General features: G+C 29.2%; 6 protein-coding genes across 6 annotated transcripts; all 6 read left to right on the top strand.

Annotated features, from left to right (window-relative positions):
• The first annotated feature begins 470 nt into the window (after positions 1–470).
• On the top strand, positions 471–2,425 carry LOC123296307 (farnesol dehydrogenase-like). Its single transcript, XM_044877768.1, has 4 exons — positions 471–1,065; positions 1,134–1,286; positions 1,351–1,358; positions 2,422–2,425. The coding sequence occupies exons 1-4, from the start codon at positions 502–504 to the stop codon at positions 2,423–2,425; spliced, it is 729 nt and encodes a 242-aa protein (XP_044733703.1). The 5' UTR covers positions 471–501.
• A 129-nt stretch (positions 2,426–2,554) lies between these two features.
• Positions 2,555–3,595, top strand: LOC123294819 (farnesol dehydrogenase-like). The gene is made up of 3 exons (XM_044875983.1): positions 2,555–3,200; positions 3,269–3,418; positions 3,480–3,595. The coding sequence occupies exons 1-3, from the start codon at positions 2,637–2,639 to the stop codon at positions 3,507–3,509; spliced, it is 744 nt and encodes a 247-aa protein (XP_044731918.1). The 5' UTR covers positions 2,555–2,636; the 3' UTR covers positions 3,510–3,595.
• A 1,571-nt stretch (positions 3,596–5,166) lies between these two features.
• On the top strand, positions 5,167–6,109 carry LOC123294821 (farnesol dehydrogenase-like). The gene is made up of 3 exons (XM_044875985.1): positions 5,167–5,765; positions 5,825–5,965; positions 6,029–6,109. Exons 1-3 carry the CDS (start codon positions 5,202–5,204, stop codon positions 6,056–6,058), a joined length of 735 nt encoding a protein of 244 aa, XP_044731920.1. The 5' UTR covers positions 5,167–5,201; the 3' UTR covers positions 6,059–6,109.
• A 1,136-nt stretch (positions 6,110–7,245) lies between these two features.
• Positions 7,246–8,700, top strand: LOC123294818 (farnesol dehydrogenase-like). The gene is made up of 3 exons (XM_044875982.1): positions 7,246–7,893; positions 7,959–8,105; positions 8,641–8,700. Exons 1-3 carry the CDS (start codon positions 7,327–7,329, stop codon positions 8,674–8,676), a joined length of 750 nt encoding a protein of 249 aa, XP_044731917.1. The 5' UTR covers positions 7,246–7,326; the 3' UTR covers positions 8,677–8,700.
• A 1,332-nt stretch (positions 8,701–10,032) lies between these two features.
• Positions 10,033–11,538, top strand: LOC123294820 (farnesol dehydrogenase-like). The gene is made up of 3 exons (XM_044875984.1): positions 10,033–10,718; positions 11,167–11,313; positions 11,381–11,538. Exons 1-3 carry the CDS (start codon positions 10,155–10,157, stop codon positions 11,408–11,410), a joined length of 741 nt encoding a protein of 246 aa, XP_044731919.1. The 5' UTR covers positions 10,033–10,154; the 3' UTR covers positions 11,411–11,538.
• A 1,041-nt stretch (positions 11,539–12,579) lies between these two features.
• On the top strand, positions 12,580–14,072 carry LOC123295702 (farnesol dehydrogenase-like). Its single transcript, XM_044877127.1, has 3 exons — positions 12,580–13,255; positions 13,801–13,947; positions 14,015–14,072. Exons 1-3 carry the CDS (start codon positions 12,692–12,694, stop codon positions 14,042–14,044), a joined length of 741 nt encoding a protein of 246 aa, XP_044733062.1. The 5' UTR covers positions 12,580–12,691; the 3' UTR covers positions 14,045–14,072.
• Positions 14,073–15,143: the final 1,071 nt, after the last annotated feature.

Below are 15,143 nucleotides of genomic sequence, written 5' to 3'. Positions count from 1 at the left end.
TACTGCGCCCTTAGATTACCTGATACCTACCGAAGGCACCGTTAGTCAAGGTTTGTAACCCCCAAACATTGTTCCCTACAAAAGTGAGGATACGCAAAAAAATTTCAGCTTTTATACTTTAAAGTATGTCTGGCAGGCGCTGGCTCTTACTCTAATAGTTCACTCAATAAATATTAAAATAAAAATTGTAGATTTAAAATTAACGAGCTATCTAATGAAGAGTAAATATGCGTAAAATAAAAATAGTAAATATATATTAATAATAATAATAGTAAACATAAAATAGTGTATATAAGTTAAAAATTAGATTAGATAGTCATTTCATTAAAATTTTAAAATTAAATTTCAAATAGATGGTGAAAATTTAAGGAACCATATTTTTTTTAAACAATTTAAATTATAATTTTAACAACCAAAACTTCTTCAAAATCAATTTAAATTTTAACAATTTTGGACCATAATCTATATTGTTAATCAATATTTAAAAACAATAATTTAACAATGGAAAATTATGTAGGAAAAGTTGCAGTAATAACTGGATCTAGTGCTGGAATTGGTGCTACAATATCCAAAGAATTGGTAAAGCGAGGAATGAAAGTTGTGGGCCTTGCAAGACGTTTAGAAAGATTAGAAGATTTAAAAAAACAACTTTCGAATGAATCTGGACAATTTTATAGCCTACAATGTGATATTCGAAATGAGAAAGAAATTTTAAATGCTTTCGAATGGGTTGAAAAAAATTTAGGTGGTGTTGATGTTTTGGTAAATAATGCTGGTTTAATGCAAATAACAACTTTATCCGACGGGGATATCGAAAAATGGAAAACAGTTTTAGACACAAATGTGTTAGGTTTATGTATTGCAACTCGTGAAGCCGTGAAATCTATGAAGAAACGTGCAGTTTCTGGGCATATCATTCATATTAATAGTCTCGCTGGACATCGAGTAGTTCCCCAGGTGGCGTCTACATTTAATGTTTATTTTGCGTCAAAATTTGCAGTTCGTGCATTGGCGGAAACACTTCGATTCGAATTAGCACATAGTAAATTAAAAATTAAAGTTTGTGTAAGTTTAAGAAGTGCAATTTTTTTTAATCTCAATTTTTTTATTTTGAAAATTTTTGTTTGCTTTAGAATATCAGTCCTGGCTATGTTGAGCATACTGAATTTTTGATTGCTGGAGGAGCGACAGAAATACCAGAATTTGTTAAAAACGCATCATATTTAATACCCGAAAATATTGCAGAAGCTGTTGTTTACGTTTTAAGCACGCCGCCAAATGTTGATGTAAGACGCATTATTTTACGAAAATTTTTAACATCCAATTATTTATTGCAATTTTTATTTACAGGTATCCGAAATAACATTAAATTCAATATGAGAAAATTTTGGAAATTTCGTCATATATTTGCAAAAACTCAAGTTTAAAAGTTTAAACAAAAATCTGTCGATTTTTAACTGGATATTAAAGCATTTCAATATATACTTTAGTGAATCATCATTTATTGTAATGTATACCCCTCCAAAAATATTTAATATTTATCGTATTCATTAAGGTATATTGCGAACTATAGTCTCGCCATCTGAGTGAATTATACAAAGTTATCAGAAATTTTTAGTAAAAAGTAAGGTTTGTTTGTTTAAGCGTTACAAAATTTGTACTAAACTTAGCATACCTTGATATATTTCATATATATTTATGTTATAATTATTACTTATTTATTTACTTTCCCGTTTATCTTATCAATGTTTTATTTATTTTACAATTTATAACTATTATATCACATTATTTTTATAATAATTCGAGGTTAACAATTTTAATCTATAGAGTGAGCAATAATAATCGGAATATAACATATTTAAAACTTTCTTTTTATCAATTTATCATTTCTACGATTTTATATTAAGCATATATGGAGTAATACAGGGTTATTCGAAAAACTACAGGGTTATTCATTAAGATTTCACCCATGGAAATTTTGTCTAAAAAGATGTTGCCACTTAAATAGGAAGAACACATTGTAGTTAAATGGGTGAGACGTGTATTTTGACAATATAAGTATATTTATTTAATAGGACGTTTAAAAAGTTCCCAACTACCACCACCCCCTCTCTGAATTTTAGAGAATAATGACTGATAGAAAAATGACTAAGATACATGTTGTAGAATTTCGCTCTAATAGTGGCCTTGGATTTGACCAGAATCTTGACCATGAAGGTCACTTCAGGGTCTAATTTATTTAAATGACGTCGTATATTTTTTACTTTAAAAATAGATTATTAATAATAATCAAACTATTCAATACAACAATTTTGAATGGTTCATAAAAATTATACATTTATAGCGTTTTTAGAGAGACCAGCCTAAAGATTTGTTATTGTACATAAACATAAATAATTATTTATATTTATTATTTTCAAGTTGAGAACTACATTAAATAAGAAATAAATTCATTATCTGAATGCAAACACACTTTTTCAGTTAGTAACAATTTAAAAAAAATGACTAAACAATAAGATTATATTGTGTCAATAATCTTATTCGACACAATCGAATAAGATTATAAACTAAAAAAATTATATAAATACTTTAAATTCAATACTTTAAACTGCTGTTTAGTAAAATTGTGTTCTAAAATGGAGCGTTATATTGGAAAAGTTGCAGTCGTAACTGGTTCAAGTTCTGGAATTGGTGCCGCAATATCTAAAGAGTTAGTAAAAAAGGGAATGAAAGTAGCAGGACTTGCAAGACGAATTGAAAGATTAGAAGAGCTAAAAAAACAATTATCAAAAGAATCCGGACAATTCTTTGCAGTTAAATGTGATATTCGAAGTGAGGAAGACATTGTAAATGCATTTAAATGGGTTGAAACAAATTTGGGTGGAGTTGATGTGTTAGTAAATAATGCTGGCGTGCATCAAATGACAAATTTAACGGAAGGGGATGCAGAAAAATGGAGAACTGTATTTGACACAAATGTGTTAGGTTTATGTATTGCGACACGCGAAGCAGTTAAATCTATGAAAAAACGCCAAGTTACAGGACATATAATTCATATTAATAGTATTGCTGGACATCGAGTAAGTCCAGAATTGGCACCTATTCGTAATGTTTATTCAGCATCTAAGTTTGCTGTTCGTGCATTAGCTGAAACACTTCGTCTTGAATTAGCGCATAATAAGTTAAAAATTAAAGTTTCGGTAAATATTTTGTCATTTATGTCATCAATTAAATTTATAATTGGAAAATAATTTTTTTTTCTTTTTAGAATATAAGTCCTGGATATGTGAAAACAGAATTTCAGGTTGCTGGTGGGCAAACAGAATTACCAGAATATCTTAAAAATGGCCCATACTTAATTCCAGAAAATTTAGCAGACGCTGTAGTATATGTTTTAAGCACTCCACCAAATGTCGATGTAAGTATAAAATACAATATTGATTAAATATATTTTGTTGATACAAATTTCCCGTTTTCAGGTCTCCGAAATTACATTGCATCCTTTTTAAGAATATTGCATGTTGTTTTTAAATTGTTAAATGCATCAATTTCTCTTATAAATCTTTGTACTAATAATAAACGTATTAAAAAATTACTGTGTTTCGCTTTTTAAATCACGAGACAACTAGAAAAGACATCTGAATCTTCAAACGGCTGAGTAGATATTCTTGACACATAGCTAAGCAGAAATAATAGCTAAAAAATCTAAACATATGGAGCTAAAATTGCATAAATAATATTTTTTAAATGTATATTAACATAATAACTTAAATTTGTGAGAAATAAGTATTAAATTTTCAATATAAACCACATATGCAAACTATAGACTTCCAAATTGTTGCCGACTTATCTTACTAATCAATTTGACAGAAATTGTACATCCGTCAAATGAAAGAAAGAGAACGTGGATAAAAATTTGTTTCACTAATTATTCTTACAAGGGCATCTCAGGTAAACCTAGTGAGGTGGTATTATTATCTAGTAAGATAATTCCTTTTCATGACATAATATCGTAATTGGCTAGTCACACCAAAGCGAAATAATAATTTTTTGGTCCCTCTCATATCATTGAAATTTTGACTGGCGCATAGCTCACAACTCACAAACTCAAAACTATTTAGGATTAACCTTAACCTTAACCTTCAAGGCAATTGAAACACTTAAGGTGGAGAAAAAGGGAATCAAAGGTCTTTTTGTTGTGTTAAATTAAAATTTAAAAGAAAAAATGCTTTTTTAGGGACAAGCTTTTACTGCACTTAAAATGGAAAATAATTTGTCTTATGAGTAAAAGCTCGAGGCGCTCCAAATTATCCTTCATATTTTCAATTCAGCGCGTCCAGTTTCACAAATGTATTAGTGACTCATAAGAAAAATTATTTTATATTTTTTAGTACAATAAAGATTTGTCCCTAAAAAGTATTTTTTATTTTTATTTACCATCCAGGATATTTTAAAAAATGTATACCATCAAAGCAAGCGATTTATCATTCAGTTTTTACTAAAAATATAATCTATAAATATTATAAATGCGAAAGTAAGCATGTTTGTTTGTTACGCTTTCACGCTAAAACTGGCCAATAGTTTTTAATGAAATTGTACAGCAATATAGCTCATCCTTCAGAATAACACATGAGATATAATTTATAAAGATAAATTAATTTAAAAAAAAAAAAATTTAATTAATTTAATTTGACATTACCATAAATTACAGATTTCTGTAAAAGTAGTCAATGTAAAATATTTCACACCCATCTTCTCTGATATATTCAATGAATAATTACGACAATTATACATTGGAAAAAATAGAAAACCATACATATATTTTACCTGTGTAAAACAATACTTACCATTATTTCGAGTGTTATAGAAAGAGGATAAGCGAGAGCAATCTTTATCAATCTTTACTTTTAATCCCAGCGAAGCGGGTAGGTATGACTCTAGTCAATATATAAATTTGAAGATCGTTATTTACTGTGAATAACTGAAAACTTTCACGTGAGAAAGAGTAATTTTTAATATGCTAGCAAGTAAGGGGGTATTAAAGCTAAAACAAATTGTTATCTATAAGAACCTGTTAAGAAATTAAATGTACTTATCGTTATCGAATTTAAACTAAAATAATGATGAACTAATGTTTTTTTAAATTATTATAAAAAATCAGCGCATAAAAAAAATACTATCTTTTCATATTGTTTTGTAAGATGGAACGCTATACGGGAAAAGTTGCAGTCGTGACCGGATCCAGTTCTGGAATTGGAGCAACAATATCCAAAACATTAGTAAAACATGGAATGAAAGTTGTGGGACTTGCAAGACGTGTAGAAAAACTAGAAGATTTAAAACAACAAGTTTCAAATGAATCCGGACAATTTTATGGTGTACAATGCGATATTCGAAAGGAAACAGATATTATAGGTGCTTTCGAATGGGTTGAAAAAAACCTGGGAGGTGTTGATGTGTTAATAAATAATGCTGGATTACTGTTGGATACAAATTTAATAGATGGTGATACTGAAATATGGAAAACAGTATTTGACACAAACGTGTTAGGATTATGTATTGCTACACGCGAAGCTATTAATTCAATGAAAAAGCGTAAAGTATCAGGACACATTATTCATATTAACAGTCTCATGGGTCATAAAATAGATCCGAAAAGGGCACATATATTAAACGTATATCCTGCTTCGAAGTTTGCTGTTCGTGCATTAGCGGAAACTTTACGTTTAGAATTAGCACATTGTCAATTAAAAATCAAAGTTTCAGTAAGTAAACTAAATCTAAATAAAAAATCTAGAAAATTTTATGAATTATTTTTTTGTAGAATATCAGTCCTGGCTTTGTAAAAACTGAATATTTCGAAACACATGAGTTGCCTGATCATTTGAAAGATTGGCCACCTCTAAATCGACAAGATGTTGCCGATGCTGTTGTTTTCGCTTTAAGTACACCATCGAATGTAAATGTAAGTTTAATAATAAAATATTTTTTAGATTTTTTATGAATTTTTTTAATTTTATTTTTTCAGGTTTCAGAAATAACTTTAGAAGGAATGTAATGCATGTTAATTTTTTGTAACATTTACTATACTCAATAAAAAAAACTATTTATTTTATATCAATTTTTTTTTTTTTTTTTAAATTTCTTTAATAGTGCCCAAGCTCTTAAGAGTTTAAAAAGGTATTCGAAGAATATGACATCGGAATCCATCGCAATGACGAGAGTCATTGGAAATAAGGGCAAAGAGATATTCTTATTGTTTTAATAAAACTGTTCTGATAACACAGCTGGTATTTGTTTTTAAAATTTATCAGCTATTCTTTGTTAAGTTATTATCTAAATAATTTTTAATCTTATATGTAGCCGATTTTTCTGTCACCTCGCGACATCTTCATTACTCCTTAATAAAATTCCATAATTTATTCCCCATCTTAAAACTTATCGTGCTGGCTAATCACGAATAATCGACTTACGGTCTAAAAATAAACGGACAGATAGACGGACATACGAAATTAACTAATTAGATGATTTTATGACCATGGTCTGAATTTCTCACGGGTGGGTTAGCTATCATCTATTTAGTTAGTATATTTAATTAAAAAAGTAGTGGGCTTAATACTCTAATCATTTGGTTAAAAAAAAGGGGTTATATGGAAAGTTTTCCGCGAGTTTTGAAAATGAGTGATTTTATTCATTTTGAGGTGCTTTTTCGAATTTCCACTTTGCTACCTTGTATCTTTGCCGCTTGCACCGCCAGGCTGGAAAAATGGCGTCGAATAGCAGTTTTTTGCGAATCCACTTTCCGAGTAATTTTACGAGGAAAAAAATCTATACACAAGATTACTAGAAAAAATTTCCTACAATTTATGTCCAGGCGGCAAAGATACACGGTATCAAGGTGGAAATTCGAAAAAAGCACCTCTATAAAATCACCTATTTTCAAAACTCCCGGAAAACTTTCCATATAAAACTACCAGATGACTATACTAAACTAAATAATTTCATTTAATTTTTAAAAAAATTATGAATTTTGATCAAGTCATTATCACGCAAATGTCATTTCAGTTTTTTGGCATGTGTTTCAGTTTTTAGGAAAAATTGGTTATAATTATAATATTATATATAATAATTAATATATTATTATAAAAATATATAATATATAATGTTATAATATATCCAATACATATATTGAAATATAAATTACAAATATAATAATATACAAATATTTCAAATTGTTCGTAAATGGAAAAAATATTAAAAACTGATATTTTGTACAGTCAAAATATAATCGATACAATCAGAATATAATTGATACTCGAAAATATAATGGAACGTTGGGTTGGTAAAGTTGCTGTCGTTACCGGATCTAGTTCGGGTATTGGAGCAGGAATAGCTAAGTTATTAGTAAAAAAAGGAATGCGAGTAATGGGTCTTGCAAGACGTCTTGAAAAATTAGAAGCAATAAAAAAAGAGGTAGAAGATCAACCTGGAGAATTCCATCCCGTTAAATGTGATATTCGTTGTGAGGATGATATTATAAATGCATTTAAATTTGTTGAAAAAAATTTTTGTGGCGTTGATGTTCTTGTGAACAATGCTGGTTTAATGGCAACCACAAATGGTTTAACAGATGGTGACACTGAAGCATGGAAAAAAGTTTTTGATACAAATGTAATGGGTTTATGTGTTGCAACACGTGAAGCTGTTCGATCCATGAAGAAGCGTCAAGTTCCCGGTCATATAATTCATATTTGTAGTATTGCAGCATACAAAATACATCCTGGTTTAGCGCCTATTCATAATGTTTATCCAGCATCTAAGTTTGCTGTTCGTGCATTAGCGGAGACATTGCGATATGAATTAGAATCACTGAACTTAAAAATCAAAGTTTCTGTAAGTGCTTAAAAGTCGAAATTTGATCGTTTTAATAAATATAGTTCGATTGCATTGTATTTTAGATCATATGTCCAGCATACGTTAAAACTGAATTTTTGGATGCTGCTGGGCAAGATGAACCTGAATTTCTTAAGAACGCTCCGTTTTTAGTACCCGAAAATCTGGCAGAAGCTGTAGTATATGTTTTAGGTACTCCACCAAATGTTGATGTAAGTAAAGACACTGATAGTTATAGTAAACGACTCATAACATCTAAACATACTATTAGTATACTATTTCTGGACTTTGTAATGACAAAATTTATCGTATTCGGATGTAACAGAAATTAATTTCTGTTACATCCGAATTTATTTCTAATCCAAATCAATTAAGTGCTGATCCTTAATAGATTTGGCAGAAATTCATCAATATTTGTTTTACCATGTACTTCCTTTCATTCCAAAAAAAAAAAATAAAAATTCTTCCCGTGCAAATTTTTTAGTAAAGATCGGCTGCGCAAGTTTTCCTCCGTTTCCAAAGTTAGAAATTTGAATATTGAAATATTCGTTTAAGAAAATTCAATTTGTGCTGAATATATTTTTTTAGCTTTAGGCTTCAAGGTTACTGTAGAAAAGCTTTATTTAAACATGATTTACCTTCCAAATAATATATAAAATTAATTTTGGTTTTTAATTTATTGCATTTCTTTCATTGCCTTATTACTTTGAAGCGATTTAAAATAAAAAAATTTATCGTATGTTTCAGGTTACTGAAATGATTCTTGAACCCGTAGCCGTATAAAATGGAAGAATATTTACGTCAATTACGTTTTTATGTATTTTTTTTGTACAAAATAAAGGTATATCTACAGATTTAAAACATGTCTTAAAATGTTCGAAATTTTGCATAAAAATTCTAGATAAGGAGTATTTTGTTATAGTATTTAAATGAAGCGAAAAAATTTAATTTGGGGGATGTGTGCATAATTTAAACTCTCCTTCCAAGAAAATTTCAGAACAAATAACACAAAATTATTAGTTCTGGTTAACTTAATAATTTTGTATCATTTTTCGTGAAATTTCCTTAGAATCAGATACAAATATTACGGTTGTTTCTTTGTGCACTGTACCTCCCTCCCTAGACAAATAAACAATATGATCTGAGAAACAGACAAAAATTTCCTTCCGTAGGTAGCTTTTTGTAAAAAAGCCTTTTATTTGAGAGACCTTTTTTTTTTTCCATCCGGGCCTCAAAAATCAATTTGAATCTTCTCTAGCGTTTTGTTCCCATGGCAAGATTTACAAGTAAAATTGTTTTGCACCACGAAGACTCGTGTTCGGTTCCCGGTATTGGAATGTAGGAATTAGGTCTTACATATAAGGATAAATAGAAGAAGAAAATAAAAAGAGGTACTAGCATCGAATCCTACTTTCTGAGGGTAATTGGTTGTCTGCTTAATCAATGCAAGATGATAGCCACGGAGTTAGTGGATATTGTATAACATCAAAAAGAAATAAGAATCATTAGGTCGCTAAAATGCCAATAAAAACGGCTTTTTTAATCAAACAGATGTTTAAAAGATTTATGAAAACTATTGTGATTATAATTTACCACAAGAACATGCTCGGTGTATACTAAACTTTAGTTTGCATGTTTGCCATTCATTTGTAAAATTGACCTTGAAATACACAATAATTTTAAAATTAATTATTTATTAATTATATAGTCTTGGCCAAATAAATTGATTAAATTCTAACATTTATTATCTGACCTTTTATGAGATTATTCGAAATGGCGCATTCTTTACGAGATAATTCAGATCTCGATAATTATTACATTTCATTTTTAAAATTTCTGGGCAAGTGACAATTTTAATTTTTTGCTTATTTTACGCAGCTCCTGCATGACAAATTTTCTTAACCTAGGACATTATAGTACCATATATTATGCAACATCCTGTAAGAATTTTTCCACGCATTTCCCGGTCCATAACTAAACAATAACTAAAAGTAATGAATTATAATTATTAGAAATCATTATATATGAATATTATTATTAGGCAAATATTAATTTTTTTTCTTTTTCGAAACATTTTATTATCTAACAGCATTTATAATTGTGTACAGTATTACGTATCTGTTGTAAACAAGCTTATCTGTTGTTCGAGTGCATACTTATTAGTCAATTTTTAACAAAATTGTTAGTATAAATATAATAACTGCTCAAATAAACAGTATTACTTTATATTGTATTATTTCTAAAAAATCTCAATAACAACAATGGAAAATTATAACGGAAAAGTTGCAGTGGTAACTGGCTCAAGTGCCGGAATCGGTGCAGCAATATCTAAAGCATTAGTTAAACGTGGAATGAAAGTTGTTGGTCTTGCAAGACGTGTAGAAAAACTTGAAGAATTAAAAAAACAAGTTTCAAAAGAACCTGGACAATTTTATGGTGTAAAATGTGATATTCAAAATGAAAAAGATATTATTGGTGCTTTTGAATGGGTTGAAAAAAATTTGGGCGGTGTTGACGTTTTGATTAATAATGCTGGTTTAATGAAAGATACAAATTTAACGGAAGGTGATACCGAAAAATGGAGAACGGTCTTTGATACGAATGTGGTTGGTTTATGTATCGCTACTCGTGAAGCTGTTAAATCTATGAAGAAACGTAATGTTCCAGGGCACGTAATTCATATTAATAGTCTTTCGGGGCATCGTGTATATCCAGGAATGGCTCATATGTCAAATGTATATTCTGCTTCGAAATTTGCTGTCCGTGCATTAGCAGAAACACTCCGATTAGAATTGGAACATCATAAATTAAAAATTAAAGTTTCAGTAAGTATTTTCCTTATTTACAATATTATTGTAATACAAATATTCGTTAAAAGAGATTCTGCTTGATCTTTCAGTAAGTACAGATGCTCGAAGCGATCGGCTCGATTTTGTTTTGTTTTGTTTTGTTTTTTTGTTTTTTTTGTTTTTTTGTTTTGTTTTGTTTTGTTTTTTTTTTTTTTTTGAAAGGTATTGAGAACAATTCAAAAATATGATCGCCAATATTTTATATTGTAACCAGAATTGGTGTCTGAGCGATACTAATATGTTTTTCCTCCTACTTAAGCTAACATCAGAAAGTATTGAAATCGTTATTTGAAATAATGCTCACCATGGAATATATATTTAATGGTTCTACGGTTAAAGAGCAATAATATTGTTTAGAAAGAAAATTTTTAAATGGAGGATGAACTAAAATATTGTAATTAAATATCATTTTTTGTTTTCGTAGAATATTAGTCCTGGATATGTGAAAACGGAATTTTTTAGTGCCAGTGGATACGCTGTGCCTGAAGCTTTTAATGATATGGCACACTTAAATCCAGAAGATCTTGCTGATGCAGTAATTTATGCATTAAGTGCACCATCTAATGTTAATGTAAGTTTAAATTAAGTTTATAAAATTTTGTCGGCTGTTTATTTAATAAATTCTTCTTTTGTTTTAGGTGTCGGAAATCACTTTACACCCAATATAATTTATCGAAATTATAGTAAAATTCCAACTCAATTTGCTATTTTCAAAACAAGTGTATACATTTAAAAGAAAAACTATGGAATTGTCGATTTCCATGTTTTCATCGTAAATAAATAAATATCAGAGCGATTATGAACTTTTATAGTACTTACAGCTAAAAACAGGCATTTCCTTTTTTAATTATTCCCTAACATTCCGTCATTTTTCATCCACGCACAAATAATTGTAGCGAAAGAAAATTTTTAGAACTAAAATGATATCTTAAATTGTTGTCGTAAAAACTTCTTAATAGAACAATTTAATGGAATTTCCGAGCATATTCAATGTCCGGCACTTCAAGTCAGCTCAATGTAGTTTGCCTCATGATCATTTGAAGAAATAAACTTACAAACTTTTGTTTCAAAACTTACAGTAAAAATATATGTGATTAAATTCTACCATTTATTATTTGAAGCACTTTACAATTCGACTCGACAAATGCCAATTTTAAATTCTTCCTAAAAAGGAATTTGATTACTTTACTCAACTCCTACGTGACAAATGTTCTTTGTTCAGGGTGTAATAAGATATTATATACTATATATACTATGCAACGTCTATTATGTTAATTATATTCCGAATAAACTTAAATTTTCGATTGTTCCCAAATTAAGTCAAAAATCTTGGTAAAGTGTATCATGTTATAACAAACAGAAGTATTGACACCATATTTCAATCATGGCCCAAAGATACACGGGAAACATCCGTGAAATCTGAGACGATTGAGGAGAGATTTTGTGAAGCGAAAAGTGAAATAATTGCAGGTCGACTTTTCGGCATACATTGCAAAGCATGCATAGTAAAGTAGTGAAATCTCGCTTAAATCTCGCCCCTGATTGGCGTTGTGAGATTGAATGTCAATAGAACCCGAAATAAAGGATATTTTCATTGGTATTAAACTCTCCACGCGATCATCTCGTACCGCAAGGGATTTCCCCCCGCATTTCCCGGTCCATAACTAAACAATAATGCAAAGTCATGAATTATAATTATAAGAAATTATTCTCCACTTATGAATATTATTATTAAGCAAATATTAATTTTTTTTTCTAAATATTTTATTATCTAACAGCATTTACAATTCTGTACAATATTTGGTATCTGTTGTAAACAAGCTTATCTGTTGTTCGAGTAGGTACATATTTATTAGTAAGTTTTTAACACAATTGTTCGTACCAATATAATAACTGCTCAAATAAACAGTATTACTTTATATTGTATTATTTCTTAAAAATATCCATAAATGGAGAATTATAACGGAAAAGTTGCAATGGTAACTGGTTCAAGTGCTGGAATCGGTGCAGCAATATCTAAAGCATTAGTTAAACGTGGAATGAAAGTTGTTGGTCTTGCAAGACGTGTAGAAAAACTTGGAGATTTAAAAAAGCAAGTTTCAAAAGAACCTGGACAATTTTATGGTGTAAAATGTGATATTCGAAATGAAAAAGATATTATTGGTGCTTTTGAATGGGTTGAAAAAAATTTGAACGGTGTGGACGTATTAATTAATAATGCTGGTTTAATGAAAGATACAAATTTAACGGATGGTGATACCGAAAAATGGAGAACGGTCTTTGATACGAATGTGGTTGGTTTATGTATCGCTACTCGAGAAGCTGTTAAATCTATGAAGAAACGTAATGTTCCAGGGCACGTAATTCATATTAATAGTATTGCGGGACATCGTATACATCCAGGAATGGCTCATTTGTCAAATGTATATTCTGGTTCGAAATTTGCTGTCCGTGCATTAGCAGAAACACTCCGATTAGAATTGGAACATCATAAATTAAAAATTAAAGTTTCAGTGAGTATTTTCGGTAATTGCAATATTATTGTAATACAGTATTCGTTAAGAAATTTTGTTTAATAGTCAGTGAGTGCAGTTAACCGTAGATGTTGTCCCGTTTCTTTTTTTTTTGAAATGTTTCGAGTACAATTAAAATATATGATCGCCAATTTTTTATGTTGTAACCAAAATTGATGCCTGAGCGTTAGTGCGATACTAATAAATTTTTCTCCAATTGAATCTATCATTAGAAAGTATTGACATCGTTATATGGAATAATGTTTACGATGGAATATACATTAAAAAGAAACAAATCCAATTTTGAAGCAATGTAAAATTTAACTGTGATTTTACAAGTTCATCTCTCTTAATATCATTTTTGCTCAGTGTTGTCGAACTACCTAATAACTCGGACTGGAAAAATTTTGCGTTGTGCCAAAAATAATTCCAGAAATGAACTATGCTGGCTCATCAGTATAAATTCTGATCCTACGGTTTAAAAGCAATTACAATATCTAGTTGGAAAATTAGATAATAGAAAATATTTTTGTTTGTTTTCGTAGAATATTAGTCCTGGATATGTGAAAACGGAATTTTTTAGTGCCAGTGGATACGGTGTGCCTGAAGCTTTTAAAGATATTGCACATTTAAATCCAGAAGATCTTGCTGATGCGGTAATTTATGCATTAAGTGCACCATCTAATGTCAATGTAAGTTTTAGTTAAGTTTATAAAATTTTGGCGACTGTTTATTTATTAAATTCTTCTTTTGTTTTAGGTATCGGAAATCACTCTACTTCCAATATAATTTACCAAAATATTAATAAAATACCAACTCAATTGACAATTTTCAAAACAAGTTTACAAGTTTCAAAGAAAAACTCATAATTGAAATTGTTTATTTCCATGTTTTCATCGTAAATAAAAAAATAACAGTGATTGTGGATTGTCATAGTACCTACAGTAAAAAAGACTTTTCTTAATTATTCTCTAACATTTCCGTATATTTTCATATTTCACCATGAGCAATGATCATGAACAAAAAGTTGAAAAGAAAGAAAATTTTTGGATCTACAATGAAATCATTATTGTTGTCGTAAAATCTTCTTATTAGAACAGTTTCATAGAATTATCGGGCAAATCCGATGTCCGGTATTATCAAATCGACTCAAAATTGTGTGTTTTGTAATCTTTTGAAGAAATAAAGTGTATTTGCATACAAATTTGATCTGAGATTTGAAATTTCCATATTGATATCCTACTCGATAGGTTTTGATAATTCTTTTTTATTTACGTATTACTATTTCGCTCCAAAAATCCGCGATTTTGTTTTGTTTTTTCAAAAACCTATCTAAGAACATTTGGGTTTTAGAGACAAATATAATGATACCTTAAATGTTGAAATTCATTGAGCCGTTTAGAAAATACGAGGTAATAAAGAAATTTACAAATAAATATACCTACATACATACACCCAAGATACGCGCGAAAAACATAACCACTCCTTGACAGTCGGTTAAAAAAGGTACATATTTTGTTACTAACAGAGCGTCGACTGATGTCTCTTATCGGTATTAAGCTGTCAATTTGCCAACGGGTATTAGATAGTGTCGTATTTTATTTTGTACTGACTTAATTGCAACAGAGAATTAAACTTTTTATTTGTGTATGTGCATTTGTATCTCATTTATTGTTATAAACATTATGAGCAAGACACAAAAAAAAAAATAAAATAAAAACTTTATTTATTTTTTCATTCTAGTCACAAAAGTAAAAGTATTGAAGGAGAAGAAAAAAAATATGGCTGTTTTTATTATAACATATATGTATTTTCTTATTGTGAATGTCGTTCGTTCACTCTCTACATTTCATTAACTTCTATAACAAATTATGATCCGATAAAAAAA

Source organism: Chrysoperla carnea, chromosome 3 (genome assembly GCF_905475395.1).
Source record: "Chrysoperla carnea chromosome 3, inChrCarn1.1, whole genome shotgun sequence".
Taxonomy (NCBI): Eukaryota; Metazoa; Arthropoda; class Insecta; order Neuroptera; family Chrysopidae; genus Chrysoperla; species Chrysoperla carnea.
The sequence above is the reverse complement of the archived record's forward strand: the minus strand, read 5'-3'. Positions and strand labels throughout refer to the sequence as shown.